At 32.0% G+C, this 20,454-nt stretch overlaps 2 protein-coding genes across 4 annotated transcripts; one reads left to right on the top strand and one right to left on the bottom strand.

The window, feature by feature from the left end:
- Window positions 1-5,298: 5,298 nt before the first annotated feature.
- Window positions 5,299-9,965, bottom strand: LOC139501700 (coiled-coil domain-containing protein 115-like). 3 transcript variants are annotated; one of them, XM_071290847.1, is made up of 2 exons: window positions 9,887-9,965; window positions 5,299-6,556 (listed from the first exon to the last, which is right to left on the bottom strand). In XM_071290847.1, the coding sequence occupies exon 2, from the start codon at window positions 6,543-6,545 to the stop codon at window positions 5,922-5,924; it is 624 nt and encodes a 207-aa protein (XP_071146948.1). In that variant the 5' UTR covers window positions 6,546-6,556; window positions 9,887-9,965; the 3' UTR covers window positions 5,299-5,921. The 3 variants fall into 3 exon arrangements, with proteins under 3 accessions (XP_071146948.1, XP_071146950.1, XP_071146949.1); XM_071290849.1 differs by having other exon boundaries at window positions 9,893-9,965; XM_071290848.1 differs by having other exon boundaries at window positions 9,898-9,956.
- Window positions 9,966-10,232: 267 nt separating this feature from the next.
- On the top strand, window positions 10,233-19,642 carry LOC139501699 (F-box only protein 42-like). The gene is made up of 8 exons (XM_071290846.1): window positions 10,233-10,467; window positions 12,767-13,006; window positions 13,411-13,514; window positions 14,282-14,448; window positions 15,090-15,186; window positions 16,847-16,903; window positions 17,790-17,906; window positions 18,507-19,642. Exons 1-8 carry the CDS (start codon window positions 10,317-10,319, stop codon window positions 19,377-19,379), a joined length of 1,806 nt encoding a protein of 601 aa, XP_071146947.1. The 5' UTR covers window positions 10,233-10,316; the 3' UTR covers window positions 19,380-19,642.
- The last annotated feature ends 812 nt before the right edge of the window (window positions 19,643-20,454 follow it).

Below are 20,454 nucleotides of genomic sequence, written 5' to 3'. Positions count from 1 at the left end.
TATCTATAATAATATTCAAGATAATAACAAAAAACGGCAAAATTTCTTTAAAATTATCAATTTAGGGGCAGCAACCTAACATAAGATTTTCCGATCCATCTGAAAATTTCAGGGCAGATAGATTTTGACCTGATAAACAATTTTGTAAGATATCAGATTTACTCTAAATGTTTTGGTTTTTGAGTTATAAGCCAAAAACTGCATTTTACCCCTATGTTCTATTTTTAGTCGTGGCGGCCATCTTGGTTGGTTGGCCTGATCACCGGACACATTTTTTTAAAGTAGATACGCCAAAGATGATTGTGGCCTAGTTTGGATTAATTTGGCCCAGTAGTTTCAGAGGAGAAGATTTACGAACTAGAGGCTCTAAAGAGCCTGTGTCGCTCACCTTGGTCTATGTGAATATTAAACAATGGACACAGATGGATTCATGACAAAATTGTGTTTTGGTGATGGTGATGTGTTTGTAGATCTTACTTTACTAAACATTCTTGCTGCTTACAATTATCTCTATCTATAACAGTACTTTCTGTGGAAAATGTTATTGATAATCTTCAAATTTTAAGAACATTGTTAAAAATTGACTATGAAGAGCAATAACTCCTTAGGGGGTCAATTGACTATTTTGGTTATACTGACTTATTTTTAGTTCTTACTTTGCTGTACATTATTGCTGTTTACAGTTTATCTCTATCTATAATAATATTCAAGATAATAAAAAAACAGCAAAATTTCCTTAAAATTACCAATTCATGGGCAGCAACCTAACAACCAATTATCCGATTCATCTGAAAATTCCAGGGCAGATAGATCTTGACCTGATCAACAATTTTACTTCCTGTCAGATTTGCTCTTAATGCTTTGGTTTTTGAGTTATAAGCCAAAAACTGCATTTTACCCCCATGTTCTATTTTTAGCCATGGCGGCCATCTTGGTTTTTTGGCTGAGTTACCGGACACATTTTTTTAACTAAATACCCCAATGATGATTATGGCTAAGTTTGCTTAAATTTGGCCCAGTAGTTTCAGAGGAGAAGATTTTTCTAAAAGATTACTAAGATTTACGAACAAGAGGCTCTCAAGAGCCTGAATCGCTCACCTGAATTTTTTTGGTTTAATCTCTCATCAATGATTATTTTGGCTTTTCAATTTATTTAAATGTTCTTTGAATCGTCCTATTTTCTTCAAAAGCAAAAAAAAATCATTTTCTTCTATGTTCTATTTTAGCCATAGGAGCTATGTTTCTTGACATACAAGGAAATGAAATATAAAATTTATACTAGATACTCTGAAACTCTGAAACTCATTTAGCCTAAGTTTGGCTGAAATTGATACAGGAGTTTCATAAGAGAAGATTTTTTAAAGTAAGTCAACATGATGAACAAATTGTGAAAAAAGTCTTTAAAGGGCAATAACTCCTAAAGAGGTCAATTGACAATTTTGGTCAAATTGACTTATTTGTAGATCTTACTTTGCTGATCTTTTTTGCTGTTTACAGTTTATCTTTATCTATAATAATATTTAAGATAATGACCAAAAACTGCAAAATTTCCTTAAAATTACCAATTAAGTGGCAGCAACCCAACAATTGGATGTTTGATTCATCTGAAAATTTCAGGGCTGATAGATATTGACCTAATGAACATTTTTATTCCATGTCAGATTTGCTCTCAATGCTTTCGTTTTTGAGATATAAGCCAAAAACTGCATTTGACCCCTATGTTCTATTTTAAGTAACGGCGGCCATGTTTTTTGACGGATCAAAAATCAAAGCACACACTTTGTGCAGGATAATCTAAGGAACAACCATGCTAAGTTTTAACCAAATCCATTCAGTAGTTTCAGAGGAGAAGATTTTTTAAAGTTAGCAAATATGATGAACAAATTGTGAAAAATTGTCATTAAAGGACAATAACCCCTTAAGGGGTCAATTGACAATTTTGGTCATATTAACTTATTTGTAGATCTTACTTTGCTGATCTTTTTTGCTGTTTACAGTTTATCTTTATCTATAATAATATTCAAGATAATGACCAAAAACTGCAAAATTTCCTTAAAATTACCAATTAAGTGGCAGCAACCCAACAATGGTTTGTTTGATTCATCTGAAAATTTCAGGGCTGATAGATCTTGACCTAATGAACATTTTTACTCCATGTCAGATTTGCTCTAAATGCTTTCGTTTTTGAGATATAAGCCAAACACTGCATTTGACCCCTATGTTCTATTTTAAGTAACGGCGGCCATGTTTTTTGACGGATCAAAAATCAAAGCACACACTTTGTGCAGGATAATCTAAGGAACAATCATGCTAAGTTTTAACCAAATCCATTCAGTAGTTTCAGAGGAGAAGATTTTTTAAAGTTAGCAAATATGATGAACAAATTGTGAAAAATTGTCATTAAAGGACAATAACCCCTTAAGGGGTCAATTGACAATTTTGGTCATATTAACTTATTTGTAGATCTTACTTTGCTGATCTTTTTTGCTGTTTACAGTTTATCTTTATCTATAATAATATTCAAGATAATGACCAAAAACTGCAAAATTTCCTTAAAATTACCAATTAAGTGGCAGCAACCCAACAATGGTTTGTTTGATTCATCTGAAAATTTCAGGGCTGATAGATCTTGACCTAATGAACATTTTTACCCCATGTCAGATTTGCTCTAAATGCTTTCGTTTTTGAGATATAAGCCAAAAACTGCATTTGACCCCTATGTTCTATTTTAAGTAACGGCGGCCATGTTTTTTGACGGATCAAAAATCGAAGCGCACATTTTGTGCAGGATATACTAAGGAACAATCATGTTAAGTTTCATTTAAATCCATTCAGTAGTTTCAGAGGAGAAGATGTTTGAAAAATTGTTAACGACGACAGACGACGACGACGACGACGTCGACGGACGCCAAGTGATGAGAAAAGCTCACATGGCCTTTTAGGCCAGGTGAGCTAAAAATGGTTAAAAATTGACTATAAAGGGCAATAACTCCTAAAGTGGTCAACTGACCATTTTGGTCATGTGAACTTATTTGTAGATCTTACTTTGCTGAACATTATTGCTGTTTACAGTTTATCTCTATCTATAATAATATTCAAGATAATAACCAAAAACAGCAAAATTTCCTTAAAATTACCATTCAGTGGCAGGAACCCAACAGCAGAATGTCCGATTCATCTGAAAATTTCAGGGCAGATAGATCTTGACCTGATGAACAATATTACCCCATGTCAGATTTGCTCTAAATGCTTTGGTTTTTGAGTTATAAGCCAAAAACAACATTTTACCCCTATGTTCTATTTTTAGCCATGGTGGCCATCTTGGTTGGTTGGCCGGGTCACTGGACACATTTTTTTAAACTAGATACCCCAATGATGATTGTGGCCAAGTTTGGTTAAATTTGGCCCAGTAGTTTCAGAGGAGAAGATTTTTGTAAAAGTTAAAGCAGGACGACGACGACGACGGACGACAGACGCCAAGTGATGAGAAAAGCTCACTTGGCCTTTCGGCCAGGTGAGCTAAAAATGGTTAAAAATTGACTATAAAGGGCAATAACTCCTAAAGGGGTCAACTGACCATTTCAGTCATGTACTTAATTGTAAATCTTACTTTGCTGAACATTTTTGCTGTTTAAAGTTTATCTCTATCTATAATAATCTTCATGATAATAACCAACTAGAGGCTCTCAAGAGCCTGTGTCGCTCACCTTGGTCTATGTGCATATTATCAATGGACACAGATAAATTCATGACAAAATGGTGTTTTTGTGATGGTGATGTGTTTGTAGATCTTTCTTTACTGAACATTCTTGTTGCTACAAATATTTCTCTCTATAATGAACTTGGCCCAGTAATTACAGTGGAAAATATTTCCTAAAAACATGACGAAAAAGTTGTTAACAATTGACTATAAGAGGCAATAATTCCTTAAGGGGTCAATTGAAAATTTTGGTCATGTTGACTTATTTGTAGATCTTATTTTGCTGAACAGTTTATCTCTATAATAATATTCAAGGTAATAACCAATATCTGCAAAATTTCCTTAAAATTACTAATTCGGGGTCAGCAACCCAACAACAGGTTGTCTGATTTGTCTGAAAATTTCAGGGCAGATAGATCTTGACCTGATAAACAATTTTACCCAGTCAGATTTGCTCTAAATGCTTTGGTGTCAAAGATATAAGCCAAAATCTACATTTCCCCTCCATGTTCTATTTTTAGCCATGGCAGCCATCTTGGTTGGTTGGACGGGTAACGCCACACAATTTTTAAACTAAATACCCCAATAATGATTGTGGCCAAGTTTGGTTAAATTTGGCCCAGGAGTTCTTCTTGTCAGGTTGTTTGCTGTATCAGTGAATTTTACCAATTGATTCAGGACTAGCATGTGAAAAATCTATCCCATTATTTATGTACATGTATTAAGCCATGTGAGTAACTGTCTCTTTGTGTATTAATCATCTCTTTAAACATGCATCCAATTTTAACTCAAGTGGAAATTTATAAAATATTGAAGGTCCTATATAAAATTCATTACAATCAGGTAAAAAGCATAGCCACCAGATGCAATCTTTGATTATAGATGACAAATTTCCAACCAATTTCTCTTAATTACAACTACTGGGGAAAAGACCACTTTCGAGTCATGTCCTCCACCTGAAACAAGTGAAAGTGTGAGCTACTGCTCACTGATGATACCCCCGCTTAATTATTTAGGTAAACAGGAAGTTGTTGAGGGATGAATCTGAAAACACATAACATGATATAGTTGACTTATATAAACCCTGAAACAAAATTTCAGAAATCCTTGTATTGTAGTTCCTGAGAAAGATACGACGAAAATTTTCAGCTATCATGTGTAAAATTATACAAGTGTTCGTTAAACATAAAGTTTGTGAGTGATGAATCTGAAAACACACCACACGTTATAGCTGATTAATAAAAACCCTGAAACCAAGTTTCAGAAATCCCAATAGTTGCTGAGAAAAATGTGACGAAAATTTTCAACTTGGCTACCATGTGTAAAATGATACACTGTAATTTCAGAAATTATTGGAAGCATTCATTATTGCAATGTTAAGAATGAACAAAAATGAGAGATCAATGTTTGCAATTTCATAAAAACCTGCATACAGATATATGTATGAGAATGCAAATTCATATTATTGTGATTCCCACCCAGTTGCATTATTTATATTGACAAAAAGGGTTAACCTGGCAATAATTTCTGAATTTACAGTACCTTTGATCAAGACTACATGTGGGTCAATTTAATAGGATTTAAATTAAAACACAAAGTATAAAAAACATTTAATTTCAATTATTTTGATCATCAACAATTGTCATTATTGTATACATGGTATACATGTCTATCAATTATAAAAATAAAATTGCACCTTTATTTAAATTACTATAATCAACACTAATAATATATTTATTAAATTGTCACATTTAACAGACCACCTGGAATGTAAAGTTCTTGCATGTGACTTAATTAGAAATATATTACATGCCTTACACATAGCATGAATATAGGATACTGAAACATGCCATGTTAATAATATTAATATAATGAGCAAATGATGAGTAAAAAATTCAAATTCTAGAATACATAAATCTAATCCATAGACTACTCCCTTTTCTCTAAACTATATCATGTATTTAAATATATATATTCCCAGTTTTAATTCATCAAGTTATTTCTTTTGTTTGGTCCAAATTCTAATATTTAGGAACTAAACTATATTGATATATATTTTCCCAGCTTTTATTCATCAATTTCTCTAAATTCCAATTTTCAGAATCTATTAACTATAAAATAATTTTGATATATTTTCCCAGCTTTTATTCATTAGAATGTTTCTCTATTTTGTCCAAATTCTAATAATCAGGTACAGTATAATCTTGTCTATTTCACAACTTCATTGTGTTGTTACTACTTGTTTTTCTTTCTTTAGAGTTTTGTATTGTTCTTTGAGATGTATCACTTTGGATTTTAGATTTGACACTTTTATTACACTGTCTGTTGCTTGTTTAAAATAAGCCTGGCTTTGACGTAAACTTTGTGGTACTAAAACACCAAACCATTTAATTGGGTCTTTGTAATTTTTAGTATTATTTGACATGTTTGAATTGTTCTGAGTTGATTGTTCTACATTTTCTGACCCAATAGTTTCCACATTGTCTTTTCCTCCACTTTTACGCTGTCTCAAACCTTCAGAAACTGGATCTATTAAACTCTTATCCAGACAACTGTTTGTGTTTACTAATTCAAACATTTTGTCGACACAGTCATCATCATCTTTATCTGTAACCAAAACCAGTTTGGAAGCTTTCATATTATTTTCATCGTACTGTGAAACACCAACAGACTTGGCCCCCATATTGTATCTAGCCCTTGACATCATCAAGAATCCACTTTTCATTATATTTTCTAGATCTGCTTGTTCTTGGTAAAGTTCTCCAACGCATTCGAAAAACTCTACCAAAACTTCATCTAATCTTTTGTTTACAGCATCCATAGTTGACGGTTTCTTTTCACTCATATTCTTTTATCCTGTCAAAATAAAATAAAATAGATTTAAGGTATGGTATACACCTAAAACTTCAGACACTTTGATAAATATGATAATATTAAGAATGCAGACCATCATGACCATACATGTAATATATTGTGTATTTTTCTAACACTCAATGGATTTTTCTCAGCATATTCTTGTTTAGAATTGAACATTACAAGACATTGATTTCTTGGAAACATCCAGCAGTTCCACGTTATGTTGTTTGACCTGTTTGAGAGTAGAAATACATGTAGGGTCAACCTACTCTTATTCTCCTTAATTTTATGTTTTAATCTAAAAATATCTACATGTATAGTCATGATAGTGTATTTGCAGAATTCTTCTTAATTTTTGAAGACTAATATTATAAAGTACATTAGGATTAGAACTTGTTTATTCTGATTGATCTGTTTAATCTATTTATCACTGCATGTGTCAAGCTATATTAATTCATCTTTATATAGCACATTTTGTTACTGTTAATTATTGTTTTTCCTTAATTTGGTAATTTTATGTTTACATGTAGAAAGTTACATAGACTATTTATTTTTCTAAAGAGTTTTTGATGTTGACTTTGTTTAGTTGATTAATCTGTTTATCACTGATGCGTGTCAAGCTTTTTTAATTCATTCACCGACGCGTGTCAAGCTTTTTTAATTCAATCTGTATATATATATATATAGGCATAATAGCACATCTGCTTATTGGTGATTGCGATTAATCATGATTTTATGATTTTATTGTATAATATCAGTGTTTTTAGTACAATGTAGTGGTTGGTGTTCAACAGTGTGCAGTGGTGTTTGACTTTGAAAAGACCCACCCCCAATTAACATGATTAACGTGAGACTTGCACATGTTCATGCTTATTGCGGCATTTTCCTTCCTTCTTAACAATTTTGGTCAAATCTCAAGCCTTTGTTTCATGAAAAATTTATTATCCTGTTGATCATTGTCTCTTTACAAACTAGTACTGTTAGCTGAAGAAGAGCAATTTCAAATTAATAACTAAAATGATGGTTCATTGTCTGTCATTTTTCTTCTTCCAGGTAAGGAATCAGATTCAAAGCTGAATGTTAATGGTTCTGCACGAAAACTTTACACAGTGTCGGGCAATACAGAAAGTTTTCTCTTGGCTATTTACAAATTACATTTACAACGTTCGCAAAAATATACACACAGGCACTTGTTTCTGTCAATGTGGGGTTTACTATCCATACCAGTACAAAAAATCTTTGTACTGGTATGGATAGTAAACCCCACATTGACAGAAACAAGTGCCTGTGAATATACAATTAAAATTATTTACAACTGGTTTTTCTTACTTCCTTTCAGAGCATATGTAAGACATAATTGTGTCCTATGAAAAAGTGTCCACATGGACACTTTTTCATTGAAATTTGGTATTTAATAATGTCCATTGCCATGGAATGGTGTCCCTCAAAAGGACAATTTTTACTGCTAACAACATGAAATAGTGTCCACTCACAGGACAAATTTTCATAGTAGTTGCTATTAAATTGTGTCCTCTAAGGGAAGTAATACAAAGGTCATTACAAAGTTTTATTATACTTAAATTTTAATTAAAATATGAAGGATTGGTGAGAAATTGATCAATATACAAATGTAATTTGTATATTGATCAATATACAATTTAACTATTGTCAGTTTATTGTCTTAATTTTGTATGCCATAACCATTTAATGTAAATGTGTTTGTGCGAATAAAATATTGTCTATTGTCTAGTGTCTAGTGTCTATTGTAAACAAATAAATAATGGATGGAAGTGAATATAGAGAAATTTAAGTTCTAAGAAATTCCCAACAAATGGTTATGACAATGAAAGAATAACAATAAGAAGGAAGTGTAAAATCAAATATGAAGAACTTTGTAATATTTATTATGTCAGATAAGAAGGCAATAGAAAACAAGAATGTGTCCTCAGTACACGAATGCCCCACTCGCACTATCATTTTCTATGTTCAGTGGACCGTGAAATTGGGGTAAAATCTCTAATTTGGCATTAAAATTAGAAAGATCATATCATAGGGAACATGTGTACCAAGTTTGAAGTTGATTGGACTTCAACTTTATCAAAAACTACCTCGACCAAAAACTTTAACCTGAAGTGGGACAGACGGACGGACGGACAGACGGACGAAGGAACGGACGCACAGACCAGAAAACATAATGCCCCTCTACTATCGTAGGTGGGGCATAATAAATAATGTCCATTGCCATAAAATATTGTCATTTAAGTGGACAGCATTTTACAGCAACAGTTATGAAATATGGTCCATCTGCTGAACAAATTTTCGTAGTGAATGTTATTTAATTGTGTCTTCAAAGGAAAATAAAATAGAACAGCATCTAACATGTATATAATTATATTAAAAAAAATAGATATGAAGATAAGGATGGTATGAGTGCCAATGAGACAATTTTTATGTCAAAGTAACAATTAATTCAAGTTCATAATTAAAGTTAAAATGCGTCCAGTAATAACAAGGCAATGGAATCATTTAATACTTTAATCATATCAAAAAGTGCCCTGGCGGACACAATGTCCTGTGAAAAAAATGTCCACCTGGACAATATTATGGTAGTGAATAATGTCCATGTGCATGGACACTTTTTCATACCTAAGGACATGTTTTCATAGGAAATTGTGTCCAGGACACATTTAAATAAGTAAATATTGTCAAAATGTGTCCAGTGGACATTTGGCCCAAGACCACAATTAATGACCCCGCTTTTCGTTGTCCACGAATATAGTTCCTTTTAATTAGAGTGTATTTTTCCTTAATTTTTTTTCTTTCCTTTCCTCACTCATTCCTTAAATCTTTTTGGGTGGAAATGAAAGAAGAGAGGTCAAATAAATTTTTGGAGGTTGTATTTTAACTGATTTTTATATGGAATGAGTGATTAGGTCAAGTGCAAAAAGGTGATATTTACAGTTTTCGGAACTTCTCTTGACTTGTCAATAGGGGTATGGATGTGTATTGGCTAAATTTGTAAAAGTGATTGCTTCAATCTTTCTGAATTTTGGATATATATTTGGACTAGGACAATACATTACACACACAAAAAATTGGACAAAAGTGCATGGTGCAATTTTTTTAATGATGCAAAAGGTTATAAAGAACTGATAGAGGAATTAATTGTGGTCTGTGGCCATTTTTTCATGGAGGACATTATTAAATCCTACACATGCCTTTAGGTATTTTTATCATGACAATCTACCCTACCAACTGTATTTTTATTTTGGAATAAGAATTGGATTAATCATTAATCAAAGCAATGGGTGATACAGTTATAAGACTTACACCTACAATACATCAAGATAATTTTTGCACAGGTCGAAATAGGATTTAAGTCATTTTGGGTAAACTCGCGAGAAGTATCGAAGGAAAATCACGCGGGAACAAATTAAATATCATATTTCCGGTGATAAATATATTTTTGTTTTGTTTTATGTTTATTCTTCTAAATCATGTCTTGAAGTTTGACTAAACTGAATCATTTGTTATGAAATATATTTTTTTAATGTATCTCGAGTATCTCCCATCAATAGTTGACCCTCAATATTCAAATAACAAATCGCACTTTTACAGTCGGTTCTTCTTTTGTCAGGGTTTTGTTAAGTCCGAAATTTCTTTTTTTTTTCATTCGGAGCTTTTCGTTACTTTTCATGCATCTTATGTTACAAGGTTTGGCATTCGTACAGCTAGCCAAATTCCTTACATATGTTTGGAAATGGAAATGGATTTCGACACTTGTTCATCTAATGTGAATATTGATGATCTGCCTGAAGAAATATTAGAGTTTATTTTATCCAAGGTTTCACCATATCGTGATGTCAAGTCATGCATGCTTGTCTGTCGTCGTTGGTACCGGTTAGCTGCAGGTAAAATAACATGAATAAAACCAAGGATTGGTATAGTCTATGCAAAAGCCCACGAGATTCCAATCCTTCTTACTATACAAATCCTTGATAAAACTAAAAGATTATTTCCTTAATTTATAAAACCTGACTTCGATTGCGATTTTCCTCATACTTAATGAAAGCCTTTTTATATTTCTGAAACTGTTATTTTTCAGACTTATATTTACATTGGTATTATAATGAATAGATCCAGAGATGCAATAGCCCTGAACCTTCATCCAGACAGCTTCTAATCTCTATATACCTTATCACTATTTGAAAATCTGTCAGATATTTTGTATTATGACGTCTGAATTTTAAGAGAAATTCAGCATAAATTTCAGTGATGTCCACAACAGTCCAGTAATGGCAGGCAAACAGTGATAAGGTGTTAAACAACCTTCCTATATTATTTATTGTTAATTTGTGCATGTCCTAGACTAGTCCAAATAATTATGACATCTTGAAAGGCTATTCTAATTTTTTTCTTTGACGCCTTACTTCGACGCGTCAAAGAAAAAAATTATTATAGCCTTTCAAGACGTCATAATTATTTGGACTAGTCCTAGATGTGCATGAAATAATTTGCCAATGGATTATAAGCAATCAATCAATCTTATTCTAATATTGAGAATTATCATGATTATACATGTATGAGAAGAAAAAAAATCACAGACAACTTTTTAGACTAACAAAATATCAAATGGATAATGAACAACATACCCCTAGAGCTGCAAAGGTCATCCTCAGATGTAAAACTGTCAAAGATCATAAAATTTCTGACCCTACAATGGAAAAGTGATTGTTGTATGACTTCAATTGTTTAAGCATAGCAGATGCTCGGATCAAGAGGTGCAGATCTCCAAATAATAATAATAATAATAATAATAAGAAATTCTTTATTTAAAGAGGGTAAACTCAGTTAGTTACAATAAACTAATCTTCCCTGAGGCCCTCACATACATGTACAAATTACAATACAATCAAAACAGATATTTACACATAGTTAATTTACACTCTTGTAGTTCAATGTATTGTTATTAACATAAGATATAATGCTGTTTAAGATGTATACATGTAGTCAAAAAATCAAATTTTGAAAATGAAAAATTAAAAAATATACAAATACATTGTAGCAAACATTTCTTATCAGGGTTGTGTTAGGTACTTCTTGATACTTTGCTTAAAAGTAAAAGTGTTTTGAGCTTTACGCATTGTGTGTGGTAGTCCATTCCATAAAACTGATCCAGAATAAGCAAAGGATTTCTTAAATAGTTCAGCTTTTGGCTTAGGAACTATCCGATTACCTTGAGTGACATGTACACCTCTTAACATGCTTAAGGAGTAAGGATTATTATCTGATTTCAGTTTAAACTTTTGAACTAGGTACATTGGTGCTTCCATACGCATACATTTATATAGAAGTAAATATTTGTGGTATTTTTTTCTATTGTCAGCTGTCATCCACCCAAGTTTTCTAAATAAGGGGGCTGAGGGGGGTAAATCTGCATCTAGAATTAATCTTGCTGCCCTTTTTTGGAGTTTTAAAATTCTTGTTATCCGTTCATTTTTACATTCACCCCAAATAATACAGCAGTAGTCAATTAAGGGAAGAATATACCCATTGTAATATGTTTTCCTTGCATTTATATCTAAAAAATTCTTTATTTTAGAAAGAAGGTATGTTCTGGATGATATAGTAGGCTTATTAGCACAAACTTGGTCAATTTGATTTTTCCAGTTAAGTGTGTTGTCGATTTTAACACCTAATAATTTTTCACATGAAGAATTTTGTAATACTTTTGAATTTATTATCAAGTTTGGTTGACAGGTCTGAAATAGGGATAAGGTGTATAGAAGATAATAAAATAAAGCGAAGGGCGACAATATAATGTTTCTTCATATTGATTTTGAATTCATTGGAATCTTTGTTGTTATTTTAATACCCAACCAATGATGAATATGTAAACAATCATGACAATCCTTAAGAAAGTTTTTTTGAGTTACAACATGTACAATGTAGATCACATTCTATTTAACTGTATAATCAGTGTTTTGATGTGCCAGGTATTGCCATAAATTATTAAATAGATTAAAATAACAAAAATGATGATTTATCAATCATGTCAATATTGAAATAAAGGAGATGTGGTATGATTGCCAATGAGACAGTTATCCACCAAAGTTCAAATGAATTAGATGTAAGCAATTATAGGGTTTCCCCATTTCCATTTTCAATTTTACTAACCATGTTGTCAACAATAATCTTTTTATATCAAAGGTGTGACAAGACAACTAAGACAGACCTTTCAAAACTGTGTATATGAGAGTAAAGTGAAATGGACAAAAATTGCACCAGAGATCGATATCATACGGGTAACAGAAAGATACTCCCATTGTGCTTGTTATTATGACAAGTCATTGTATGTATTTGGTGGATGTACATCAATGAACACGACCTTTAATGACCTCTGGAGGTTTGACCTGGCAAGGAGAGAATGGATTAGGCCATTAGCAATGGGTAATTTTATGTAGAAGTTTGGATTTTACAAGCTGTTTTGGCCTATGGGGTCGTGTAGCAGTGTCACATGGTTACATTGATTATGGGGAAATTAGAATAGTATGTTTGATTTTCTCAATGCTATAAAGTCAAAGTATGGTTTTTTTGTTAATGTTGTTTTATTTGATATTGAAAATAAGTTTAAATGAAAAAATTATGATTGAACTACAAATGAGCAACTAACAGTAATTATTAATATAATGTTGAACTGCAAGGATTAATAAAAAGGGGCCTACACTATTGACTTTATTTTTCCAACTATAAATATAACATTTATCATTGAAGATTTCCTACATTTTTAGCCAAGGAGTAAAGAGAACATCTTTAATCATTTGTTAATCATATAACAAATGTTTTTGTTGCAGGAACCTATCCATCACCTAAAGCCTGTTCCAGTATGGTGGTATATAAGGACAGCTTGGTATTATTTGGTGGATGGAGTCATCCTACTCCTTATCCCTTACACCAGGTGGGTTATAACGAATTCGAAAAAAATCAGGAAATACAAAAAAGCATACTTTGTTGTGTGTAAGCTATTTATAAAGCTACAGATTGCTGTGCAAACTTAAAACTATTCATATGAAAATAATCTATTGTTGGTAATTCTTTCTTTATGGAATGTATTAATGGTCGGCCAGTCTTGACTTGTAGTATGAATATTTGTCTTATAGCATGTTCAGATTTTTTTTTTATTTTGGTTCAAAAATAAAATTTGCATGTGCTTGATGTATATGTTTAGACTGAGGTAATGACACAACTCTCCACAAAGCATGACAAGATACCATTTGACACAGAAATTAACAACTAAAATGTATATATGTCTCAGTCAGGCCTTCAACAATGAGGAAAACCGATGTACTATGGATTCATTATTATTCGTTGGATACTAATTTTTGTGGGTATAGGTGAACCACGAAATTAGATGAATGACAATTTTCCTATTGGAATGATTGGCATGTATGTAGACTTCAGCAAAACCACAAAATTAAGTATCCACAAACGTGCAAGTTTTCCTTGATCCACGAAAATTGACAACGGTGAAAATAATTGAATCCATAGTATCTGGTTTGAAAGCTGATTTTCAATAGTAAATATTTTAATTTATGACAGTAAATGTGTAAATTCAGGCTTCAGTGTTGGTTTATTTGTATTAAATCAAATACCAATTTTTTGTCATTAAATGAAAAGTAAAAAAAGATTTAGATTTTGACATGTTTGATGTTTCACCTTTTCCAGGCTGCAGGATTTTTCTATGAATTACATATGTACAAACCAGAGGTCAACAGATGGTACCTAGTGACCAGTATTTCTAGAGAACATCCACCACCTACAGCAGGCCATTCAGCTTCTATTGTCAAAGATACTATGCTTCTGTTTGGAGGCTCTAGTGTGCCTGGAATAGGGTAAGTTTATCTCAATCCCATCTTCTAAAGCAGGCCATTCAGCTTCTATTGTTAAAGACACTATGCTTCTGTTAGGAGGGTCCAGTGTTCCTGGTATCGGGTAAGTAATTCTTGATTCAGCAGGCAACATGTGCTCTATTGTGAAAGACACTATATCCTCCTGTTTGGAGAATATCATGTGTTCCTTGTGTAATCTATAACAGGCCATTAAACTTAAATTGAAAAGGACACTATATATATTAGCTATTATGCTTCTGTTTGAAGGTCCAGTGTTCCTTGTATCGTCATCAGTTAATCCCTTATCCTCCATGTTAAAAGCAACTATGGTTCTGGTTGTACATGTTGTAAAGATTATATTGGGAACACATATTATTATGTCAATATAAACACAAGTAAATGACAGAATTTAGAAGAAAAATAATGAGAAGATGATCTTATAATATTTTTTTTTAGAAATTCTTTCATCTTACTATTTCTGGCTCTACATGTAATAAAAAAAAACAGAATGTGCTGTGCACTCCTTAATGACTCCTGTTACACAACCTTGATCTTAAAGATTTTTATCCAGTTGCCAAAAAAAACCAACAAAGCCTTAGAGACAATTTCCTGTAAGTTTTAATCATATTAACTGTTTATTTCAGAACAAATGACTTGTGGCGATTTGATTTTATAGATTTAACATGGAAGAAAATAGTAACAGAAAATAAGAGACCAAGTCCCAGATTTGGTCAGACACAGGTATGTACAGTTTACTCACTGTCATCTGCATCAGATAAAAACTTTAAAAAATAAAGAATGGAAAATATCTCAGTGTCAGTGATATATGTTCCTCTGGCAAAAAATTTATAACCATGATAACATCATCTGTAACATTTAAAAGCTGGATGATATTTCATCTGGATAGAATTTTGCTTCACATACACACCTCATGGATGATGATTAATGTTGATTGGTTTAAAATATCCTTTACTATTTAAGTGACAGTCATGGTTGTGAAAACTTGAAACTAAGTACATATATGCACAAACAAATTTGTTGTGATGTAAACTTTCAAAAGTATAAGCAAAATGAATGTTTTGATCCAGAGAGGAGGATTGTGTGCATTGGACATATTCTATATACAATTTAGAAGATTTGGTATGATTGTCTATGAGACAACTTCCCACAAGAGACCAAATAATGTTAAAGTTAGCAATTATAGGTCTGTCAACAATGAGCTTAACCTATATACAAAGCAAGACATAAGAGGCCTCGAAAAGACATATGTTAAACAATTGTAAAGAGACAATTTATGCCCTAGTTTGTAATTGTAAAGAGACAATTAATGGCCTAGTTTGTAATTGTAAAGAGACAATTTATGCCCTAGTTTGTAATTGTAAAGAGACAATTAATGGCCTAGTTTGTAATTGTAAAGAGACAATTTATGCCCTAGTTTGTAATTGTAAAGAGACAATTAATGCCCTAGTTTGTAATTGTAAAGAGACAATTAATGCCCTAGTTTGTAATTGTAAAGAAACAATTAATGCCCTAGTTTGTAATTGTAAAGAGACAATTAATGCCCTAGTTTGTAATTGTAAAGAAACAATTAATGCCCTAGTTTGTAATTGTAAAGAGACAATTAATGCCCTAGTTTGTAATTGTAAAGAGACAATTAATGCCCTAGTTTGTAATTGTAAAGAGACAATTAATGCCCTTGTTTATAATTGTAAAGAGACAATTAATGCCCTAGTTTATAATTGTAAAGAGACAATTAATGCCCTAGTTTGTAATTGTAAAGAGACAATTATAGTTTATAATTGTAAAGAGACAATTAATGCCCTAGTTTGTAATTGTAAAGAGACAATTAATGCCCTAGTTTGTAATTGTAAAGAGACAATTAATGCCCTAGTTTGTAATTGTAAAGAGACAATTAATGCCCTAGTTTGTAATTGTAAAGAGACAATTAATGTCCTAGTTTGTAATTGTAAAGAGACAATTAATGCCCTAGTTTGTAATTGTAAAGAGACAATTAATGCCCTAGTTTGTAATTGTAAAGAGACAATTAATGCCCTAGTTTGTAATTGTCTTAGTGCTGTTCAGTGGTTATGTGTTATTTTTTTTTTTTTAATAATTATTCAGTTTATTGCAATATTGGTTGTTAACAAATACCCTAAAAGGTACAACTATCCCAAATAGGTTTATCCCTGTGTGTGAATTATCAAATGTGTTATATGTTAACATTCAGCAGTTCTATAGTTATTTATTTTATAAGTTTTGGTTGAATCAGGATAGGAGATAGTATAACTCAATGATCAGAATGAATATCATTTTAATGTAGTCAATCAAATTCATGCTCTGTAGGATCTAAGTTTTTGTTCTATTTTAGAAATTGATTCTGTAATGATTGGTTTGATTTTAGGTTACAGTAGATGACCAGCATATACTAGTGATAGGTGGTTGTGGAGGTCCTAATCAGGTAAAATATGGTACTGAATTTAAATTGCTGTAATTGAAAATGGAATTTCTTGTTTGTGAAACAGATGCACTTTTCTGGATTTAATAAAATTGAGAATGGAAATGGGGAATGTGCCAAAGAGACAACAACCCGACCATAGAAAAAAAACAACAGCAGAAGGTAACCAACAGGTCTTCAATGTAGCGAAAAATTCCCGCACCCGGAGGCGTCCTTCAGCTGGCCCCTAAACAAATATATACTAGTTCAGTGATAATGAACGCCATACTAATTTCCAAATTGTACACAAGAAACTGAAATTAAAATGACTTCACCAGAAAGTTTTACTCCTAAATTTTGAAAGCTTGGGATGTATAAAAAAAATATAAATACTGGGAGATATATAACCAAAAGGGCCATAAAAAGAAAAGCAAATTTCATAAAATGATCAAGTTTGTAAAAGTATATATAATGTTTGTAGTATAGTTATTTTCACTTCTGTACTTACCTGAGTATTGACTTGTATTTGATAAGCTATCAAAACAAGGCTACATGATTACTGTGGAACTACATCATTTGTACATACTCTAAGGGTGATGTGAATCAGAAAGGGGCACTAATAGAATTCCAAAGATATGTTTTAGTATACATACATTGAATTTGTCATGTGTCATCCTAATACAATTTAAGAAAAATCATTGGACTTCTAAACACCTTTAACAAGTTTTCCTCATTCCAAACTCAGATTGAAATAAAAAACCAACTTTCTTTCATAAGAAAATATGGTAAACACATATACAAATGTCCTGTTTAAGAAATAGAAGAATTGAATGAAATTTTATGAATATGAATAAAAGAAGATGTGAGAAAATTGTAGACATCTTTGTATTTCTATCTATTCTTATTTCAGATATTTAATGACATGTGGTTGTTAAGCATGGACAAGGATCCGTGGGAATGGACAGAGGTCAAGGTCAATAACACTGACTGTGCTGCTCCTCAACTGTGGTGTCATCCTGCTTGCAAGGTAAATATAAAAATGTTTTTATACTATATGAAGGTTTTATTTATAGCTACCTGGTATTACTATGCCACATGTTGTATTACTGTTGTTTGTCTCTTCCTGTATATAAAATAAAAAGTTGTGGTATGATTGCAAATGAGACAACTATCCACCAGACCTCAAATTATGTACATGTTTACAACTATAGTGACTGTACAGCCTTCAATAATGAGCAAGTCACATATTTCACAGCAATTCATAAAAAGCTTTGTTATAGACTGTTGGCAAACAAATTGATTTCATATGCATACTCTTGAGACATTGAGTCAGACCTTTTAGTGGTTTTGTACCTTTAATACTCTTGAGACATTGAGTCAGGCCTTTTAGGGGTTTTTTACCTTTAATATTTGCCATGCACCAGGAACTCATTCACATAATACTAATGGGCCAAGCAAGGGTATCAATTTCTGAGCTCTGCTGACACAGAAATTATGCAAATCATTATGTAAACTAACCATGCTAACTGCTTTGTATATATATCCACAAAATAATAAACATGCCTCAATTTATTATGCAAATTAATATTTAAAAAGTATTACATTTCAAGCTTTATATTTTTTCTAGATTGGTAACATGATCACAGTTTTAAGTAAACCAACGAAATCAGTATCCAAACCAGCATCACAACCTAGTCCAAACTTACGTCAAGTGGAAAATATACAACAAAATAGAGTTTGGGTGCCACCAGTGGAAAGAGAAATACCACCGTCAGATAGAGGTGGTGAAGAAGCTGGACCCTCACACAGGATGCTAGGCCCTTCTCATTACGGGGACCAGAGGTATAACAGTTCAAGCACAGAAAGTGACGAGGAAAGTGTACCTCAATTTAAACGACCTTCAGTTGTAGAAAATGACTCATCTAGGCAACCTTCCCAACCAGGTCGTTCAAGGTTACAGCCGTCTGAGCCAGATTCCAAATTAGGTGCAGTCTTAAATTATGTTGAACAACAAAAAAAGTTACAGTTAAGTGCAATGGAATCAACCTCAAGTGTTCGGACAGGTTCTCCATCAGTACGTCCAAATGCTAATAGCAATAGACAAAAACAACTGGAAGCTCTAAGAAAAATGGAAGAAAAATTGCGTGAAAACATGGCACAGCAAACAAAGCAAAAACAAACTGGACCAAGTAGAAATAATGAGGCTCAGAATGCAACGTCTTCACGGCGTAGAGATCCACATTCACAAATGCATTTACATGTACTTGACATTGCAGAGGTTGTACAAGGTCATGTGACTTGGCGACCTATAGATGAAAGCTTTTCAATAGATGCTCCAGATGAAACAATATTTTATTCTTTATCTGAGGGTCGTGGTGAACTTATTATGTTTGGTGGTATTCAACGTGATATACAGTCAATGCAAAGAGGGGTAGACTTGAAATCTCACCTAGTCAGTAATATTCTTTACATCTTGTCGCCGCTGAAAACATCCATTTGATTTTATTGTTGTTTGTTAGCTTTTTGTCATAATAGATAATTATGAACTTAAGGAAATGTGCATTTTTTTATTTTTATTTTTAGGATGCTAAAATTTTAGTAAAATTTTTATGACATATAAAATTTATCATGTTTATACAGGCATTCATAGATATCCATTATTCATGTTATAATTTGGATGAACATGCATTTAGCACAGAAAAAAACCACAATTTGTATTTTGCTATTCAAATGATGAAAACAAATAAAATCAAACTTACAGTTTTCACTTGTTTCTGGAATAATTTGAATCAGATGCTCTAGATGAACAACTTGAGAAGCAATATATATTATAACATCTAATAACAATTTTTTTTAATTTTGAAATAACTTGGGCTCTAAAAATATGTAACATACAAATGTAATTCTCAATTTCTTTACATGTTAAATATTAAAAGTAATTTTCCACTTAATTCTAAAGTTCTTCTAGAGAGTTAAATGTATTAATTTTGTAATTTATTTATTGTGTGGCCTGACAGTCCAGCACTACATCGTAATCACTTAATCCATCTTGAGTCAGTGTCCATGTCACACATTATGTTAATCCAACAAATTGAAAAAACAGCTTCAAGCCAACATGCATAGATTCTGCAACATAATGCAAATGATTTTTTTGGGTTTCAGTTTCAAAACATGGATTTGTTTGTATACAATTTGTTTTAAAAATGGGATGAACTATTAACTCATATCATTGTAAAACAGAACATTGCTAGTACATGCATTTATACTAGCTTATTATTTCTTCACTATTTTCTATCATGAATAATATCATTAGCCTGATATCAAAACTTTGTGTGCAGATGTTTACAAGTGTGATTGAAAAGATATTTAGAATATATGTCAATGAGACAACAACTCAATGATAAAAATCGCAAAAACAATCAGAAGTTACTGACAATCAACAGGTGTGTATTCAATATATCAAGCTGGACAATATAAAAAAGAGTTTATGCTGTTTAATTGCCAATGAGACAATTATCCACTTAAGTTCAAATGAAGTAGACGAAAGCAGTACTTTCAACTAAATGGATTTCAAT

This window comes from Mytilus edulis, chromosome 13 (assembly GCF_963676685.1).
Source record: "Mytilus edulis chromosome 13, xbMytEdul2.2, whole genome shotgun sequence".
Taxonomy (NCBI): Eukaryota; Metazoa; Mollusca; class Bivalvia; order Mytilida; family Mytilidae; genus Mytilus; species Mytilus edulis.
The sequence above is the reverse complement of the archived record's forward strand: the minus strand, read 5'-3'. Positions and strand labels throughout refer to the sequence as shown.

Coding starts and splice junctions, on each gene's coding strand:
- LOC139501700 (XM_071290847.1), bottom strand. CDS start 6,545: ATGAGTGAAAAGAAACCGTCAACTATGGATGCTGTAAACAAAAGATTA.
- LOC139501699 (XM_071290846.1), top strand. CDS start 10,317: ATGGAAATGGATTTCGACACTTGTTCATCTAATGTGAATATTGATGAT. Junction 14,449..15,089: donor TCTAGTGTGCCTGGAATAGG/GTAAGTTTATCT, acceptor TGTTTATTTCAG/AACAAATGACTTGTGGCGAT. Junction 16,904..17,789: donor GTTGTGGAGGTCCTAATCAG/GTAAAATATGGT, acceptor TTCTTATTTCAG/ATATTTAATGACATGTGGTT.